This window comes from Patiria miniata, unplaced genomic scaffold (genome assembly GCF_015706575.1).
Source record: "Patiria miniata isolate m_02_andy unplaced genomic scaffold, ASM1570657v1 HiC_scaffold_18, whole genome shotgun sequence".
In the NCBI taxonomy this organism is placed as follows: Eukaryota; Metazoa; Echinodermata; class Asteroidea; order Valvatida; family Asterinidae; genus Patiria; species Patiria miniata.
Genome location: NW_024037056.1, coordinates 13,015,553 through 13,036,960, shown reverse-complemented (window position 1 = coordinate 13,036,960; position 21,408 = coordinate 13,015,553). Strand labels below are relative to the sequence as shown.

At 41.5% G+C, this 21,408-nt stretch overlaps 1 protein-coding gene across 1 annotated transcript in view; it reads right to left on the bottom strand.

The window, feature by feature from the left end:
* The window catches only part of LOC119725151 (cytadherence high molecular weight protein 2-like), a 41,319-nt gene that overhangs the window by 13,165 nt on the left and 6,746 nt on the right, over positions 1-21,408 (bottom strand). Inside the window, exons 5-11 of the mRNA XM_038196511.1 lie at positions 20,159-20,833; positions 15,478-15,836; positions 13,138-13,338; positions 7,800-7,904; positions 5,075-5,380; positions 1,438-1,590; positions 460-678 (exon numbers count right to left, since the gene is read on the bottom strand). Of these exons, the coding sequence (XP_038052439.1) occupies positions 460-678; positions 1,438-1,590; positions 5,075-5,380; positions 7,800-7,904; positions 13,138-13,338; positions 15,478-15,836; positions 20,159-20,833 (2,018 nt within the window). The remainder of the gene's footprint in view (positions 1-459; positions 679-1,437; positions 1,591-5,074; positions 5,381-7,799; positions 7,905-13,137; positions 13,339-15,477; positions 15,837-20,158; positions 20,834-21,408) is intronic.

Below are 21,408 nucleotides of genomic sequence, written 5' to 3'. Positions count from 1 at the left end.
TGACAGCGCGATACATCCCCGAGGCCGAATGAACATGTGGATATGTCAGGTGTCATAAATGTTTCTATTTATAGTGAGTGGTTAAGTAGTACCACATGACGTCTTTTACCGGAGAGGTCATTTTAACATGAAAAAATAGTGCTTTGAACTCGTTATGCAGTTTTATTAAATTCGAAGACCGCAACAGATGTAATTAAACGGGACATTTTCTCTGAAAATATTTGACATTAGGCATATGTAGATTTTCTGAGACTCAGAAAAGTCTTTAAAATGTTACTAGTTAAAAATATGATATGAAACACTAGATTTTGGTGATTTGCGGACGAAACTCTACCTTTGTTGTGATAAAATTAGAGGTCGGTCCGTTTAGGCATACATAAATTAGAACACAAGCATACTCAAAATGTAACAATGCCACTCAAAATGTGACGTCATTCAATTAATTAATTAGCAACACACCTGTATGTCACTAAGTTTTCTGGCGTTCTCCTGCTGCTGCGCGTCCTGTCGGGCCACCAGCTGGCTCCTCTCTTTTCCCCAGGCCTCGCGCTCTTTCTTCAGGCGGATGTCCACCTCGGTTCGCTCTTGCTGGATCGTGGAGATCTTGTTGTGGAGCACAGATCGCTCCTGGTTCAGGATGTCGTTGGAGGCTTTCAGTTCCTCGGTCTGTGCTGTCATCTTAAAATAAAAAAAGAAAATATGCTATCCGGGTTGCGATTTTTTTCCCCACTTAACGACATAACCGAATGGGGTGTACGCTATGAGGTTTTGGACTTTACTTCCCTAAAAATAGAACAAATATATATAAAGAAAAAAAGAGAAGAACTCGAACCTAATGAAATTCGGACTTTATTTCCCTTTAAAAAATCTTTCAAAGCCGCAAATTAGAAAAGAACAACGAATTGGAAAAATGTTGTATCGACCTCTAACCCTCTGTTCTAAAAACCATGTCATAATCCAGCTGAGCCATCGAAGAGCTCGACAGCAAACCGTAATTCATGGCATACCTGCGAATATTATATATCTTCGAACATGTCGTTTCCAATTTCACCTATTGCAAGGGACACCATAGTGCATTTGGCGTCGTCTGTCGTGCCTTTTTCTACAAATCTCGTCAATTGCATGGAGTGCACACTCATCAATGGATATTCATAAATGGCGCAAAAATGCATTGCATATGGCAACTTTTTGTTTTACTCATTTTAAGAGGCCTTATATCAAGGAATTTGCACAATGATCATCAAGGATGATAAACTACTGTGAGATATGCTGGTTCCTCTTTTCAGTTCACAAGTTAATAATTGTTTTGGCTATTAAGTATAATTTGTCATTACAATAGTTTAAGGATGGCTTCCTTGTGCAATTCTGTACCTTCGGAAAGCACAAAATGTACATAATAATTGGACGGTTTGCAAAAACGTTTGTAGTGCAACCTACCACTTTCATCTTAGCCTGCATCTCCTCAGCCAGTTCGCGATATTTCCAGCATTCGCCATCCAGGATCTCCACCTCTGTCTCCAATTTACCAAGGATCCTCTTGAGTTCGGCCTTTTCGGCGTCCGGTCGGCCAGGCGACTCCGGCTTCGGTTCCTGGTCGGTGCGAAACGAGGCAAGGAAGAGACACAATTTTTACAAGACATCGAACAATCTGACAAACGTATAGGAAAGGTCCAAAACCTTTTTCAGAATACGGCAAGACTGGAGGTTTCCTACATCAAGACGTTTGGTGTTCCATCAATGTTTAATAAAACAAAAATGGGTTAGGTCTGCTCTTTGAACGGAAGCGGCATAATGCAACAAAATACTGCACATGCAAAGCAAAGACTCTTTCGCGTCACTATTACGTCAGTTGGAGTTACCGTAGATTACTGAGCAGAATTCCTTCCGACACGACCGTGCAAAGACTTCAGAAAATCCACGTATGTGCATCCGAAGACCGTGCGCGTCATTGGTAACATAATGATTAGCATAACAGTAGCATGGTGTAAGATATTAGACGGAGTTATCTGGCAACATAAGACGTTGAGAATAAAAGGACATCTTCATGCTTGAGTGCAACAATCAAACAGGAGTTTGCTGACAACCTGTGTGACTTGTTGACCCAATACAACACTGGGATAACTAACAGACCGTATCGAATGGCTCCTTGTAACAAAACCACTACCTTATTGTAGGAGGGTCATCAAAAGGATGAATTCAGTGGTATCCAGAGGGAATACAAGATGCATGACGCCTGCCTCAAAATATGGCGATCAACAATGGGCTACTATATTCGATCTGAGGCGTATATCTTCCTCCCAGAGTTTACGCAAATTCATTGTCAAACCTTCTGACGACGTTCCATCAGTACTAGAGCTAGTGACTTCGACCCAAACTAGAGAGCATTTGTCAGAAAAAAATCCACAACTGCCAAAATTCATTCACGTGTCTACTCGCAAAACAGCAGTCTACAGTATTCCACAGTGTCTCGTCTCTCGAAAAGCTGGGGTTTTTTTTCAAACTATTCACAGAGAATATTACCAAAATTTCTAAGATCTGTGGAAGATTTTCAAGGTGCATGTCGACGTATGCCTACACCAGAAGTTAACGACCTTTTGGGTAAGAGAACCCCCAACTCGAGATATAACTTTTACTATTTTCCTTCAACGCATCAATAGGGTCGAGGAGGTCAACAGCGACTCGAGCGGCTGTCAATCGATGGAATAACCACAATCTGAGATCTTCCAGAAACTCCATTACCGGTTGGGAAACTGGATATCTCGACGATATTATTGGCTGCTGGGTGAGTCATCGTATCGCGTGAAGTGTGAAAATTAATGGTGTCGATTGGACGGGGGAAGTCACAAAGGGTCGTGTGGCGTACGTGACGCGAACGCGAATTGCGAACGGCATCGAGATGTCTAGAGGTTGATAAGTGATGAAAGAGGTGGGGACATTTTAAAGCCAAAAGGAAGGAATAAAATGACTATCGCTTCAATCAAAGAAGTTCCACTGAATAACGGATTATGAATAAAACGGATTCGTCGGTGTTGACTGCAAAGCAGTTGAAGGGGTTGGAAATTTTGAGTTGTAGTTCACACCTCAAAAGCAGACTATAGGCCTAATGAAAGCAACATAGGTGCATAAGGGCAATTCAACGGTTACTCACGTTACATTTTCGTAACGTGAGTAACCAATTTTGTGTGTCTTGTTTATAATACATAACACATTTTTCTGGATGTAATCTTTGGTGCTTAGGTAGGTCTAGGTCTACGCTATCTATCATGGGGATAACAGTTATTAAACCTTTTCAGTAAGGTAATTACAGCCCAAGGAAACTCAAGTACATCAAAAATGTAACGTGAGTAACCGTGGAAGTGCCGCTAGCTAAGTGAATGGGTGACTGTGTATGATTGTTTCTATCTCTATATAAGAAGCAATATAAGTGAACTATCTTTCTCTCCTGTGGCCCTGTGTTTTTTTTATACGTAGGCCTATCTCTTATCAGTTCATCTAAGTGTATAGTTGTGAGTGCAATGTGCATTTTCAGAGAGGATCTGTTTCTGGCTTCTTAGTGTAGATCGATATGACTGATTCAAATATTTTGTCCTTCGGAGTGACACACGGTTTTCACTTCAATTTACCCTTCAATTTATGACAAGCCTGTAAATTTAACCTTCAATTTATGACAAGCCTGTAAATCGAATGCTTGTCTCTTGATAATCAAGATCAAACGAGTTAATTTGAAACTTCCCGTGAAAAAAAAGGTGTTATTTTGGATAGCTCCGAGTCTCATGCCAAATGATCGCAGTCTTCGACTTGTAGCATATACTACTTGCAGTGAGTGTCACAAAATGACCGATGGGACTGATTCAAATGATTCATGTCAGTCGCTTGATTTCATTACTTCCATTGAGTCGTTTATCAATATTATTCGTGTACTTTCACTTGACCTTGACATCATCAATATTGTATCGAATCAATTTCACGTTCGTTTGAGGAGCAATATGTGTGTGGTTTACGGACATGGAACCATTCATCTTGAATGACGGAATCCTTAAAATGCAGTTGACTGAAATTTGAAAAGGGATATTTAGGCGTTGATTTAGAATCTTTCGAAAACACCGGGGAAATACATGTACATTTAGGAAAAAAACGTTTTAAAGAAGAAGGATTGCAGTTCGTTTGCAGTTCGTGGAGATAAATGTTAATCTTACAGCTGTTTCCGATTGCTTTACGAAAAGAATCTGGATCCAATGTAGTTGGCAGGTCTTCATGGTACCTTTGCTTTAATTTTAAACCTTATTTTTATAGGAAGGCTGACATCAGGATGTGATGATGCAGTGTGAATACACGGAAATTAACATTTACTCGGTAAGCACATTCATCCTGGAAGAAATGATTGGTTAGGTATGATAACATGCAGTCATCGGGACCCTGGTACCCTCATTCAAACAAAGGTAAACTTTGCCGGTACCAAAACCCCCAATCAAAGTGCGTTGGTCACAGCTCTCTGATTGGATACATTTTCAATCGGTGAACCATTGTCTATTTTTTTCCGTGTGCGTATACGACATGCACGCATGCTACCCACAAAGCTTTGCAAAGTCCGCATTTCCTTCGCAAGATCTGTGACCTTGTGGGTTCTTTAAGAGCAGATAACGAACCACGAAAGTTTCGTGTTTATACGTCTTTTCCTGCCGTTGCGGTAGCAACCACGTCGGGTTTGGTCAGGACGAATTCATTAGTAGAATGGTGGTCAGGTTATGGTTTTCACGACATAGTTTACCCTTTTGCACCCCAAAAGCTTCTAATACCCCCAACCAACCCCATGAACAATGAAAGCTCGGTGTTGTAAAATGGTGTATAGGCCTACCCTTTTTCCAGCCGTCGCGGTAACCACACGTTGGGTATAAACATATCTTTTATCAGACCTTACTGTAATTATTGTTACGGTTACCAGAACACAATTTATCACTCTTAGTTAACAAACCAAATGATTAGTTCAATCATGGTAACACAGTTTACCAAATCTATTAAACACATCAAATGTATTAAACAAACCCATCGAACTACGAAAAGCTTGGTGTTGTACCTCTTTTCCAGCCGCCGCGGAGGCCGCTACGTCAGGTCGGGTCTGCAGGTCCTCCATCTTCCGTTTGAGCTCGTCCAGCCTCTTCGACAGCTCCGCCTTCTCCCTCCGCCAGGCCATCGTCTCCATCTTCTTCTGCAGGTCGGCGCTCTCCCGCTCGAAGACGGAGCGCTTCTCCGCACGGTCCTTCTCGTCCAGAGTCTGTGGTGGGGATGGTGCGGCGGGTGGAGGAAGTGGTGATGGTGGTGGTGTTGGTGGTTGTGGTGGAGGTGAGACGGGAGGGATGGGGGAGGTGAATTTCTTAGCGTACTGTCAAGTCGTTTTTTGAGGGTTTTTTTATTGAGAGTTATTGGTGTATTGGTGTTCCCGTGGTTTTGTAGATTTCACAAATGAAATTTTACATCATGCATTGAGCAAAATAAAAGGTTTAGGAACAAAGTGGTGTTTTATAGTGTTTTCATGATTTTGAGTGGAACGGTTTTAGCACAAGACAATTGGATATCATATGGCAATGGTGTTGTCGCAGTTTTTATTGGGTGTCGAGACAGTGTAAGATCAGGACAACGTATACGGGAATCAGGCGGCACGGTGGTGTTTTGAAGGTGTTCACAAAGTGTTGGCCGGGCGTAATACAGCACGAGAAACAACAGTAACGAGGACATCCGTTCATTGGGTGCATGCAGGTTCCGTGAGGGTGACGATTGGGCACCAGACATCATGCGATCACATCAACAGGTGGACAAGACATATCCCACATGGGAGAGACAAGCACGTGGTGGCCGGTCCGAGATTGGTCAGGTACACAAACGGTGACGTCAGGTAAACCATCGATCACACAACGGTCAATCGTTTAAAAACAGTGCGGTGTACGGATCGGTAGACGGAGAACATGCGTGTGAGTAGGAAAGACATGAACAATCATAAACCGGGTTAGTGCTGGTTAAACAGTATAACGATTAGTGGTTAGGTTTAAATAGGTAATAAAAACATACACAAGACAGGTATTGTACTAACCCGTGGTGGGCGATTCATGTTAGTTAGACACCGGCATGTGTGTGTGACAGACGACTGATGGGGTGGGGACTATCGGACTTATGTCAAGGGGGGCATGGATACAGTATGACACATAGCTGGAGATCTTACGGCTATTGCCGGGTGCAGTACGTTTCGAGACCTAGGGCCGGAAGCCTTGCCTTAAAGGCGAGTCATGCTTTCTGGAAACTTAAAAAAAGGTTTCTCGGAAGGAAAGGTAAATTTTACGGTTGATCCGAATCGTGGGATCTTGGTGCTATATAAAGCAGTAGTCAGGCTCATACTTTCTCCTACATCTTTCAATCTTAGTGACGACAAATGAAGCCATTATTGTAGATTCAATGAGTTTCATGCCATGATATTGACATTCAAATTAGTTTTTAAAAACTGAAACAGGTCATTCGGTGATCAGGCAAGGCTTACATAAGGGACTGTAGATGTGACATGCAATCAGCATGCTATACAAAATCAATTTGCCAAAATACTTATTTGTAATAGAGGAAGCGCAGTCCGGTACAAAAAAATACACTCTATTAGTCCTAGAGTCGGTGAAGTCACACAAATGTTATGCATTGACAACGCTCTTAGTGAAGACTTTAATAAAATCATCGCATACGGTATTCAAACCTTTTGATATACTAGGAAAATATACGGCCTTTATAATTTAGATAACATTCACAATGCACAGCAACTAAAATGACATCATCAATGGATCTGGACAAGACCTCAAAAGGTTGAACACCTCATCTTTTTTAACCCAAATACTTCAAAAAGTGATCCCGACAACAACACTTATTTCCCCCCGTGCCAAACACTAGCCCACGCGGTAAGGCCCAATGCCATATAAATACATTCTGACAGTCTTCCTGGCCTCCTATTTGAGACGTTGCAGCTATTTAAAGATTATGTACCGACAGAGAGAGGAACTTCTCACTTAGTCTGTGGGGCGAGTATAGGATGGATTGCATCTGAGATAATACGCTCTAGAACTCTGTCTAGGGAGCCGTGTTACCGGGCGGGTTGCTATTTTGGTGAGGCACAAATAAAACCCAATTCTCTTTGGGTTATACATGAAACAGTTTTAATGCAATTACAAAAATCTGTTCTTTGTTCTTTGGCTGATCCAAAAGAGTAGAATAGCGATAGTGGGCATGCTGCATTTAAGGCCCCTTAAAGGGATAATGACTGCCAAAGACAGCACCTTTTATCCATATTGAAAATGTATCTTTTATCCAACTAACCAACTGGCATTTAAAATTGGCTGTTAATATTTCTGAGGTAAAGCTTGTATGGATGGGTGCCATCAGGATCGCTTCTGCAACTTTGATCCTTTAAATTATTCAAACGATTCACAAGATACAAAAAAAGTTGACAAAGATCTCCGCAATTATAGATTTCTTTTTAAGACGGGACCGAGTTGGAAGTTTCATTTTGTAAGTAAATCGATTTTTTATTTTTTATTTCGAGGCTTACGAATACATTATGTTTGCGAGAAATCGATTCTGAACTTCATGAAAAGTCCTTTCGAGGCAAACGCTTGCTGGCGCACTTTTTTACGAATGACCCGGTCATATTTTTGATCACATGAGGGCGCTATAACGACTCCGTTTTCGTTTATGATAGCAACATGTAAACTAACATCAATAACCTTGAATTCACAGAAAAGATGGAACTGTATAGAAAAGATGGGACTAACCTCGGCTAAGCGGCGTTCCATGTCTGTCTTCTCCTGGGCGAAGCTTTCCTTCTCCTGCGCGAGCTCAGTGGTCAGATCATCGATAGCTAGATGACATTCGGTCAACTGTGTTACCAAACAAAACCAACAGATCAGTGTTGAAGCACAGGGAAGGACACCAATTCTGGAATTTGTATTCCTGTGGAGACATTTCTTTGTTCTCGTGTAGTAAAGTGTTCAATTTTGAAAGTGAAGTTTCAAAATGCTCTTATTTTAACCAGAATTAGTTTCCTTGGCTGAAATTTGGAATTAATATCCCTTTTCTAAAACTCTTCCATTTGCGACACATCAACCCACCTTGGAAATTCCTAGTTTTTTAGTAAAATCCATATATCTATTTCGTGAAAAACTTGTGGGGTACCAAAACGGTACCCCGCAAGTCGGTGGGCATTCCTTGTGGGGTACCTCCCATTGTTCCGGTACCCCACAAGGCAGTGTTTGTACACGCACACATCCTTACATACATAAACTCTTCTTTTGTTCTCCTTTTTTCATATTGAAATCTCAAACTCCGTAGCGTTTCCCTTATGGGGAAGAAAGACTTCCTTATGGGGTCTATTGTTCTACTGCGTCTTCTACCCCATATAAAGGAACCATGTACATGTACATGAGATCTTACGCAGGTTATTTTCTGTGGCACATAACCTTGGATACTAACGTGACGAACGTGAGTTATCAGGCAGACTTAACGTGACAAACGTGAGCGAAATCACCTTCCTCATATTCAATCATAGGTGAGGCGTGTCACAAAATGAATTCAGCCTGTACTATACCGTAGTACATGTTCAAAGTTTCAAATCTTATTTACACCACAAGATGTTAATAATAATCGAGAACAAGCTTTTCATTGGAGATGAAAGCGATGACCCAGTTTATTCTGCACCAATCAAGGCGTGATCACTGACAATCGATGCGAAAGGTATAGATCTGCGATTACCAGTAATTTGTCTCACAAGTTATCATTACGCACACAGACTTACCAGGTCCCGTGAGATAGGTTGTCAAGTTTGACACACTGTGCCTGACTTGCGCAATGGTTTCAGAATATGAATTATTTCTGAATCCAGATTATTCTGTATATAGACACCTGCGATGGAAGATCAGGACAAGCCTCGGTGGAAGATCCAGGCCTGTGACCAGTCTGGTGACCTTTATCCCAAGAGCAAGATGTCACTCGTGTCAGGTAACTAGAAATGGGATACCGGTAAGAGGCGTCTTGGTACAAAACATCAAGAACAAGGAGATGACACACCTTTGATCAAATGGTAAGTAGCTCTCACATACTACGTTCTTTCACTACAAAACCGAAGCGCAGAAGAAACTGAACGAAACCACCAGATGTCGAATAACGCTGACCGTAGAAGCCCATCAGCACAAGCAGCAGCTCCCGTCTGCTGAAGTATATAAACAGCGAGGAAGACCTCTCGATGGCATAACGGTGTCGCTTTCGAAAAACAGCGAATTCCAGAAACACCGCCAGACGCAATTTTCGTGTGGTGTAATGACCCCCTACGTCTCATGCAAAGTTCAACGGTAAGTGCACTTATTGGACGGCGGCCGGCCGTTAAGCATTCGGGAGGGAATAAAGTGCAATGTGATAAGTATCGATCACACCTTTCTATTGGCCGTTTTAACGTCAGATGCAAGTAGGTTGTTCTTTTATATAGGAAAAATATATCTCATTAAGTTTTGTATGCTACAATGTTGTATGGTTTTCATATAAGTTCCTGGTTTGGTAATGGATCATTCACAAAAAAGTACAAGAAAATTTAAGACTTACGACGCTTAATGTAACATGAGTTGTAGGAATATTAATTAAAGATTACTGGCGCATGAAATATTTATTCACAAACTTTACCTAATGTATCATAAGGGTAAATATTGGTCAAATTGGGTTCCTAGATCATTATGATTGTAATCAAAAATGAATGCGAAGAGATGAAACAAAATGAGGCAGCTATCTCCGGTATCTAAGATTTTCAGGAATCAAAACATTTTGTCCTAAACTGATTAACATAATAAAAGGTTAACAACGTATGTTTAATTAAACACAAAATCTGCCATACATATCAAAACGATTTCAAGGTAACTTTTGGAAGACTTCACCACATTCTTGAACGTTTGCGAATATTTCTTTAACATCTTTTTATAACTCCTCCGCGGAATGAAGGATGATTGAGCAAATTGATGGCGCGAGGCGGGGGGCACCCGGCTGACATTTCGGCTTCAGTCTCTGACAGATCACGTGTTCCAAAGATCCGTATCAGATATAACTAAGTCTACAGGAAACAGCAGCAAGCGAAAATCTTCACTATCAGTCTGGAGTATACAATATCATCTACCAAGCACGGTCGTGGGCAAGTTCAGCGGTATCCTTTGCTTAGTGATCACATCTTCAAGGTTCCTCAATTATCGCATTATGATGAGACATCGACAATTGTTCAGTCTGTTCGACAGCCGGATGACGGGAATCCTTTGCCTGCAGACGTGTTCATGACAGGTTCACAAAGGACAGAGTCCTCGTCATCAACCGGAGCTCCAAGATCTTTCGGCTGATCACAGTGAAGAGTAAAGCTTGGTATGCCTTTTTTCTCCGCTTGTCTTCATGCACCAATATGTACTGCACTATGACTTATAAGATGCTGAACCACACGTATTTTTTGTATACTCGCACTGATCACTCGAGAACAATTTTCCGAATCCAAATGTGCCCAGTTACAACTCAGCAGTTATTTAGCTGCTCGTGTAGTCGATTGCATCGTTCTTTCCTCGTTCTTGCACCCACCAAAAAGTTGTCAATAACACCAATCTTCAAACATATTTCGAAGAGAATCAAAAAGATATACACTCTTTTGCTGCAGACGTCGGCCTACTTTAACTCGGAAACTCTAGGTTAAAAAACTGTTAACAACTGCACCAAAGAACCTTTGCTGTTTTCAAACACTTGCCACGGTGAAACCACTGCATATTACTGTACCATGTAGCACTAACAAACAGCAACATTATTCAATAAGTCAGTTTCTCAAAATCGCTGCCGGCTATTCTTTCCTCCATGCACAGTACCTCCGCTCATTATTGAAAAGGTTTTACTAACTGAAAGAATATAAAAGGTATGACGTTTTTTGTTGAAGAAGTAGGCCCATGCCTCCTTTTAACTCAGCAACATTAGAATGTCACACTTTTCCCAGCGACTCGTGGTTTGCGGAATACAAAGCTTTCTTTACAACCAAGCTATACCTTTCTTGTCCGATATAGTACCGACAAAACTTGGCTGCCGACACAAACAGGCACTTTCCAAAATGAAACCAACAGGTAAGCTAGCAATGTACCATGTAACAATAACAAACAGGACCACTACAGAGCGTATCGCTTTCTCAAAATCGCTGTCGGCTAGCACCTACGCTCATTGATACACAATGCGGTTATGTGACTCGAAAGTTTCCAGAGGTCACAACACTGCTACAGGATTACAAAGTTTGCCTACGGCAGAGTTAGTAGAACTTGCGCTAAGAATCTCTTGAAGAACTGTTCTCATACAATAACCAATCGGGAAAATCCAGATTCGAATTGTTCTTTTACTGACAGTTTCATAATTATACAAGCCGCAAAAGTCTATGAGAAGTTTAGGCATTTTGAAGCCTTGCAATCTTTGGCATCTATCATTAATCAGAAAAAGGGCTGGATAAAAAAAAATTGAGTGAAGTTGGTCGTGATACCTTGACATTGAGAAAGCCTATTTCGGCAACTTCGGCCACCGGATTTTTTTTCTGAAACAGTGGCCCATATATTTTTGAAGTGGCTATTCTGAAAAGGGGACAATATTATCACTAGCTGCCATAACACGAAGTGCCGGAAAGCTCAACTTTTGCTAAACAGATCCAATGCGCATTATGATTTTGGTCAAAACTGACTGGTATAGTGCAATATCAACGCCGAAATGACGACACAGTGCTTGTATCAACAAGAAAACAATATCCAGGAGAGGTATCGAAAAGTTTTCAAAATAAGATCAAGTGGTAATATTGGTAAATAAGTATCTCTATTAGAAGACAGATTAATTTGACCGAAGGGGCTGAAAGTATAAGGAGTAGATCGAATTTCTTATTCTCTAAAAAAACAAAAACCTAGAAAATGGAAGCGTGGGCAGTAATCGTGCTTTCACGATCTATCTTCACATGGTTTGCCAATGGGCATGGCATAGCAGGCACGGCCCGTACCGACTGCACAAACGTGAAGTAGCGGTGAATCCAATTATAGGCCTACAGGATATCATTGAAAGGTTACAAGCTGACTCACATACACCCTAGAATAGGCTAACCTGGGACTTGACACAGAGACGAGCGTATTACATGTCAGAGTTACAGGGAATTTAGTTTCTAAAGATTCCTATCACTTTGAACACTGTACAAATCTGACACCAAATGGATAACCTAAATTTACTTTAACGTAATTTGACAGAGATTTTCATCCCAAGTCATTCAATAACTTAAAAAAGTGTTCAATTGATTGCTTTGAGTCCTAGAAAAAAAAAGCACCTGACAAGTACCTTTTGACGTTCGTTATTCAATGATTTTTCTTCTATAAACCAGGTTCACAACATTAATGTCAGTGAAAAATGAGACAAGTCGATCCGCAGTGGCGTCATCGACGTATAGTACCTTATATTGCAGTTTGTTATGATTATGATGCAAGAGCCCACGTCACTGACACCAGACTATTTACATCAACATTGTTTTAAACTATGATGACGCAAATGGTGCACAGGAACTATTAATCATTTATCATGACGTTGATCATACCATAATGTTACCAAACCATTTATGTTTGTCAAAAGAAAGAAATCTAATGCATGCACGTAAACGTTCTGCACATTATGCTATAAAAAGGCTTAGCACTTCCTGCCTGTTACAATGAATCATCAGAAGATTAACGACTGTCAGTGGCCGGAAATTAGAATTAAGTACATTGTTGGATAAGCGTGTCAAGACTTTTTCAAGTACCGATTTCTTTGTTAAGGTTTAGGCTGAAAACGTTCTTTCATTTTAACAAGTAAATTAATAACATAAGTTTATCACAATTATGGAATTTTTGGTTTTCGTACTTGACAGTTTCATTATGCCATGGCAAAGAAATGTACTAAGCACAGAAAATATTTGCTTGCCAAAACAGGTAATCAGCCAAAATGCCATGAGATATATACTGCTTGTCGCGGGTACTCAGCTGATTTTCATTGAGCTTACAAATCTGCTTAGTAAAATACTTGCTGCTCAGAAAATAGTGAAATAGTTTAACCTCTGACCTCAAATCGAAGCAGCTCCTTCTCCCGCTCCTTGTAGGCCGCGTCCTCGGACTGGCTGACCTGAAGCCCGCCCTCGGCGTCGACCCCAGACGAGGTTGACCCCCCGTTCAGCATCTCGGCTTTCTTCTCAGCGACCCGGCGCCTCTGCCGCTCCTCGGCGAGCTGTGACTCAAGGTGCGCAATGCGGTCCTTAAGACATTTCTACAGAGCCAAAATCGGAAACACGGTGGTGTTAGTTTTGATACAGTCCTGGTCCAATATGATACTGGATTTGAATTTGGTATTTGGTACCCTAATGTAGCCGGTAGAGGGCGTCATTAACAAGATAAAAAACGCCCTCTGCCGTCACAACTACTTGACCACATTTGCCAGGGATCGGGGCCGGCTGCAGTAAGGGAACGAAATTCAAATCCAGCTTTGGAGCAAGACTAAGTTTGAGAGTGACCCGTGTGAGCCTTTAAGAACAAAGCACTGTGGACATGCAGTTTAAGAGACGGGGGAAGACGAGGAAATGACTCAAAGACAGCTGGGTGATTTTGGAGGGGAAAGGGCTGCTTCCAAATCCCGCCAACGATAAGTCTCGGGTGGTTATCTTTGGGAGTCAACTGACTAAGAAACAGGTGGTATCAGTCACGTGTTACCATCTTGATCATGTTCCAAGACGGGGAGGGTAAAGTTTATACGAATTTGAAACCAAAAATGAGAGTCCTTTTAGTGTGAGCACCAGATCAAATGGGATACAGTTTTAGTCTGCAGATTATCAAAAGCTTCAAACCGTATATAAAAAGTGGTCCATTCTTAATTTTCATTTCAAAATCCAGGAGGGGAATAAGCGGCTGGAGCCCCCTACTACTTCTTTGCTTGATAGACCCATCTTAACCCTGCCCTAATGTCTTGTCTGTGAAAACGCTAATCTGAGGAAGCTGATTGTCTTCTTCAGCTGTTTTGAAAAGGCCGCACTGTTCCTCAGTTTTCTCGATTCGCCCTCCTTCATTCATAATATTTGACCCTGATTATTTTTTTCCTAAAGGTGCTAAAGCCCACTTGTTTTAACAGTGAGAGACATTGGATATTTGGATGTGGATCTGCTTCTAGCTGACAGGACGAGGCTAATCTTTAACGACGCCAGAACGATAACACCTGACGCCACAGTTGTCGGGAAATCACTCATCGGCTTTCTACTGATGTGACTGTTGCTTAATTGAATGACAGCGCCATTTCGTACGTCATGTTCTCTCGCGAAATTGGCTGAAACTGTGAGGGCGGTAGATAACTTGAATGGCTTCTATCGCAAACCATAGGCATCTTTTTGCACCTAGTCCTGATGGGTCTATGTGTTTTGGGGCCCGAAGCCCTGCGTCGTACTGCTGACATGTTACGGAAAACGCATCATGCGACCGCCTCCCAGGCCTGATGCACCCACGATCATGTCGTAAGTGTGATCATAATTTGGGGTCAGCTATGAGCACGTGATGCAGTTCTTCTCATTGTGTATTTATGACACTGTATAGGCATACTAAAATTTCGTTCGATCCCAGGATCTACCAACAGAGGGGCTGTTGACTTTGACTTTGAAGCGCCCTCATGAGGCATTTAATGATTTTCACGTGAAGTCACAAACTGGAAGTCGACAATTAGTTTGGCAGGCTGGCGATGACGGAATATTTAAGGCCACACACCGACAAGTTACAAGAGTTCCCAGCTTGAATCAGTACACAGTTGAAATATTATGCTTCTCCGCAATTGCGCCCTCTATACCATAGGATGGTGAAGAAGGGTTCTCTGACGTCTTAGCAGGTACCTATTTAAACAGGTTGACTTTCCACAATGCGTCTTTTTGTCGACTCATATTCTGATAATTTTGGTTACAACACATTTTCCACTTTGGGAGATGTTCAAACATTTTTTTATAAATATTACTTATGATGAAATGCCTTTTTTTGCACAATGAAGATCGCAGGTATCACACGATACGCTTCAAATTGAATAGTTGGGAACACAATCCCCATCCTTCAGTTGAAATACCTATGACCAAAATATGGACTAAAATGGTAAGGCAGACACTTCTAATAGACACAAGACATAATGACGTCGCGCTTTATTTACATGGGAGCAAGGTGGGGACGCCAGCCAATCGCCCCACCTGGCTTCCATAGGAAAGCGCACATGTAAACAAAGCATGACGTCATTATGTCTTAGGTCGATGTAATTCTTTCAGACTACATATGGGGCATTTAATAGGTTTGTGCTCCAAAAACAATTACAGGTACAATGCGCAACCTTATAGAGCGCATATCACTGTAAGGTCCCAATACAATCTCAGTTTGACCCGACACTCACCTCAAAGTTGACCTTGACCTCGGTCTTAACCTCTTGTTCCTCAAACACATCATCGGATGCGACCTCGCTCCTCTGAAACTCTTGAACCTCTCTTCCAACCTCATCTCGTCCCGGCTCGACCAGCGCGCAGGCGCGCCTGAGGTCCTCCACCAGTTGCTCGGACCGCTCCTCGGAGATGCTGAGGCGCTGCTCCAGGATGTCCTTGTCGGTGCTGAGGCTGCTGAGGCGCTGCTTGAGGTTCTCTTTGAGGTTGACGTTGTCGGCGCGCAGCTCCTCAGCCTCTTGGCGGACTTGCTGGAGCTCTTTCTCCTGCTGTTCCTGTGTGACTTCTTTGCTCTTGATGACAAGAAGTAGGTCCCCTAGGAAACAAAAGAAATGCAAAATAATACAATAATCTTAGCACTTTTTTAATCATAATTTTGAAATATTGTGTCCATGGCCTTTTCAATTGTAGCTAAAAGTGTTCTGGTGAAAATTTAGGTCATTTGCATCGCATCCATCTTTGAGGTGGGTGTTCCTCAGAGATAAGTATAACCTGTTTGACTTTATTGTTACCGAAAAACCCAAACAAGTATAACCTGTTTGACTTTATTGTTACCGAAAAACCCAAACATTGCTGCCGAATGCAAAGAGTCCATACAGAGTCGTCGTCAAGCTTACCCTGTAAACAAAAAGTTGGGTAAAATACTGGTCGGCAATGTTATTTGCCCAACATTGGTATGAAGTTTACCTCAATCATTATTGGTTAATTTGTGTAAAAACTAAACCAACTATTGGGAAGAATTTGCCCAAGAGTGTAGGCAAATGGTATGTTGACCAACATTGGGCAAACTATACCAACCCATTTAAGTTTAACAAACGCTTGTTACACCATACGTCAATCACAAGTCACCAAGTCGCAAGTCAGGTGACCAGATATTGGTATGATCTGTGACATAGGTATTTCTATATAATGTTTATCACTTCTGGGCCTAGGCCTGCTCGTGCTTTGATCTGTAACTTGACTTGTGATTGACTTTATTGTAAGTGACTTGTGATCTTACTGTGACTAGTATTATGATTAACTTGGTATTGGACATGTGATGGACTAGTTGAAACTTCAGTGCAACAATTTATGGCCGACGTCAGACTTTGGTTTCAATCCAATGCATTTGTAGACAAACTACCAACACGAATTCAGTGTTGCAATGGTTCAAGGCACATGTTAACCTTGTTCTGTTTTGTTTTGGTATAATACCAGAGTTAAGCTGACATATCGATAACGACAGGTGACATGTGGTACACACAAACGGCAAAGCGATCTGGCCAGCAAACATTAATACATAATTGATGTCAAAGCTGTGTACCACAGATGGCAGAAGCATTTTCCAAGCCTATTTCCCAGCAGGGATGCGCTGCGTTTTGAAAATGTCATCAGCAACGTCTTGTCTGTATAAATAATATTAAGTGACAACGACGGCTGTTGCATGTCCGCACAAAGTTTAACATTGGTATAAGCTGATCAAGACGGGTATCAGTGGATCGCTGAATGGAACAGACGTATGGAATTAAAGCTGCAGATGCGCAATATCTGCATGGTATTTCAGCAACTCTTGCAACGATAAGGAGTGAACGGAATATTTTCGGAATTCTTTTGGTGGAGCCTGAGGTTGCTACGGCCAGGACTAATTACGGCACACGTTGCTGCAATTAAATCACGCGTCCCCCGGAAGCATCGATACCTTATCCGATTCGTACAGCAGATTACGAGGGGTTCTCGTGTTGTGCTTGTGACGTCAGCCGCATTGCATGACGGGATACTATCTCAAAAATTGACGTGACAGGTTCTCCTGGGGGAGAGTGGAAGATAACTTATATGCGCCGTTTGAGGGCGTGCTTTATCAATTACGGAAGCTAGGCCAGCAGGATTGTGAGTCACGTCTAATCATTTTAACAAAACTGTGTTGACATTAGAAAATTCTTTAAATAGTGCTCTCGGCAAATATCCACATGTATATTGCTCTATCTAGTTAGTCCTCTATGAATATTTTTGCTTTAGGAAGTATCTAATAGTTTCTTTTAGCAAAAATAAATGTACTGTGTTCTATTTTTTTCTCAACTTTGAACATCCATATTTTTTTGCTTGTAAAGGTTTTACTGAAAGAACTTGAAGCAAATATCAACATCGAAAACATACAATTTATACAATAACTGTCAAACGTTTTTTAGAGAAATAATCACAGCTGTTTTTATTGACAACAAAATCTATAAAAATACAAAATGTTCCAGTGCAACAAACTTAATGTGCAAAAAATGTATAATGGTGTGAAAAACATGAAAATTTGGGCATTTCACAGGTTTTGTGAAAAGTCCTAAAGTCACAGCAAAACAATTCGATTTTTTATTTCACTTCGCCTATTACCTTTAACTTTTGATAATTTTCACATTATTTAATTTTAAATTGGTATATACGTACTTTTTGGGTGTCGCACTTTGAAAAATAAATTTTCAAATTGAATTGATAATTTTCTAGCATTAGGCCTACACTAGTTATGAGCTTTCCAATAAGACATTGCACGAAAAACTCGGCCCATGACAAGTAATCAATTTATTAATTTCAACTTTTGAAATAAGAGCGGGTCGCTCCTAATTCATTCTGAATAGTGTGCGCATTTTCTGAACTGGAGCGCGCCATTTGAAGCTAATTTTTAAAACTGTATAAAGGCCTGCTAAAACAGAGAAGCAAATTTATTTATTGCAGGAAAAAAAACAAGCAAATTTATTTCTTACAGGACATTATATTCATTAAAATTGTGTTAAGAAAAGGAAATCGAAATTCTGAAAAAGCACGTATATACCAACTTTAAGCGGATATCATTATAGGAAAGATATGAAAGAACTTGAAAGTATTCGTGGAGCATTTCCGGGAATAACTATAAATGGTCCAATACCCTACACACGCATGCGCATTGTACCGCAGGGGAATATTAAACGGGAAATAAAAATCGTGGTGATGGATCATTATCACACCGTGCATTGACGTTCGAATAAACACTTTTTCCTTTGGCTTTTAGCCAACCAGAAAAGTTGGAAGCTATGTGACATTTATTATGCTATGTTGGATTAATTTCCACATCACTGGTATGGGGAAGTTAACGGCCACTTTTGCTCATACGTACAGCTGTTTTTGGAATACAAACCATTTCTAGAAAAAAATCTTTTGAAATTATACTTTACACACGAAATCAATCTGCCCCACTGCCAACTTAAAAATAGAATAGATTTTGCGTTTATCAAATACTTGAAGTTCAATGTTATCCCACATTTTTCATAATGGTGTATGCGCAAGACGAAGCGAACCAGCGATTGTTATCTGTGCACTTAAACATTCTACTTTAAAATGCACTATAGTTGCTCCTGTACATCAACAACGATTTCGAAAACCGATTAACGTTTTGAACTTGGGGATAATTTTGTAGGAATAGTTTTGATGGACTTTCGTCTATCCCGTGCTGCCTAGAATCCATGACATTTGGTACATTGATGCAAGGTGGACACGAAAGAAAAAGAGGGGAAAATACTGTATTATTCTTGCGGTCCAATTCGTAACGAAAAAGCAGACAAACGAGGCCTCCTTTCCCTTTGTATAATTCGACTTTCCGTTTGAGAAGATTCTGCAAGAGCCAAAATGTCTAGCCTTCTTACTGTTATTATTTTTAATTCGACAAATATCTTGACACAAAGCTAAGAAAGCCATGGCATCGCCAGCGGGCAGGGCACACTAACCATGAGAAGTGATTATTCATGTTGATACAAAGCATTAACCTGTGATTGCACAAGCAACTGGCAAAGCAGTCCACAAATTGTGTACTTCCTACATCAACGTTTGTTGCCCCCTTGCCAAGTTCCTTAACAGAAGCTTTGATTTGATAACGTCTCAAGAACAGATATAGGAATGAAAATCTGGGATTTGGGTCAATTTCAGGCAGTTCCTTTTGATCGGTGATCGGGGTGATATTACGGCATTAAGATAAGCTGTGGATGTATCAAGAAATGTTGAGAGATGTATACTAAAGGTTGACTCATTGACAAGTTTTAAAAATGTGCCACAAAATTATTTCGAAAGGAGTCACTGGCGTTGATTGACCAAAAAAACCACCAACGATAGTTTCCAGGGAAGAGGATAAGAACAATCACAGGATAACATGTTTAGGCTTCACAAACCATCTAGGCCGAAGAAAAACATCTATACAAAAACATCTTGACATATCACCTTGTCAACATTTTCCTTCAGAGATACCTAAAATAGTTTGGTACTCTCTTCGGGAACACACACACTTTACCAAGGCAAACTTTGCGGTCATTGTGTGACATTCTCGCCAGGATCTTTTGCATGAGACAAATGTGATGGAACAAGTGTAAACCTTTGGTGGCTTGGCAGGTGCCATTTGAAAACTTTCTCAGGGCACCTGCATATAGAAGGGCCATTTTAAAAAACCTTTCTTAAAAAATTAACTGGTTGAAGGTCTGGGATTCTAGTTTTATAGGTGCAACTATCACACACGAGTTTTGCGTTACTTTGCCAATCTAAACTCGGCATGAACGCGACAAAAGCACCAGTCACTCTCTCTATGTAATCTTTAACAATTTAAGCTAAATCCAATCAGCTTTAAAACTCTAGTACATGTAATGTTCTACAAACCTAGTTCCTCTTGTAGCGTCCCGATCTGACTTTGTAAGACCTGTAGCCGTTCGTTGTCCACCTCTGACGCGGTCGATGACGTGGACTCCTGCCTGGTGACCGGCTCGGGTTTGCGTTCTTTCTCGGAGGCCGTCAGTGCTTTCTCGGCGGCTACTTTCTCCGTGAGGGCCCTCTCTGCGGCTTCCTCTAGACGGTCGTTCAGCTCCTCTAGACCCACGAGCTTCCTCCTCATCGAGTCGGCTTCTGTCTTCAGCAGCGCGATCTGCGAGCGCAGTTTGTGCTCGGCACCCTTCACTTTCCCCTTCCCGTGCTCCTTTGCGCCGGCGATCTCACTGAGCTTGCGCAGGCTCTCCGTCTCCAGCTGAAGGCTTCGGTTCTCGAACTCGGATTCCACCAGGCGTCGCTTGAGGGAGGCAATGACCGTCTCGGTCTTCATGCGTTGGGCCCGCGGGTCCTCCGCACCTCCATCCTCGGGTTGGGCTTTGGTGTCGCCCGCTGCTGGGTACAACGCGTTGAGTTCCTCGAAGGTCTCCAGTTTGACCCGGAGAGCCTCGTTCTCGCGAAGCAAGTCCTCCAGCTGTCGCTTGAGGGCGCTAGAGTCGGCCGCCATGTCCTCGTCGGCGTCGCTGAAGCGACGTCTCTCATCAGCTCCTGCCGAGGCTTCTGCAGCTTTGCCTGGGAAAAACAATATGCGAATTTAGTTTGCTTTCATGTTATAGATGCAACGACTTTTTTTGCCTTTTGAAATTGGAACAGAAAGTATAAAGACCATGCGTTATTATTGGTGCTCTTGACAACCCCAGTAGTTGAATATTCTGTAGGCCGAACCACTACAGGATATGTTTTTAAGATCCTAGGATTAACTTGAAGTTTTCTTTTTAATTTAGATGAAAAAAAAACGGTCTTTGAATTTATGAGAAGAAATTCTTGCATGGCCCTTTAAGGCGTTGAGCAGGAAGCTGGAACTTAACTTCAACAACACATGCAAAGCTCATACATTGGTTTGACGGCGAGGTATTAAGGGCAGACTAAAAAATAAAATCCGTCTGCACCTTTAAGATAACCTGCTTAATGTGACCCAGTTTCTTGGGGCATCAATGATCAGGTTTTAGCGGGAGATATTGCCTTAAATCCCTCGACACAGGGACCCTGGGTTTGGAGGAAGGGGCTCGTTAAACCATAGCCAGGGTGTATAAAGTGAATCAGAGGAAGCGGCCGCACAGCTTGCACGTGCTGCCTTTGCTTGTTTA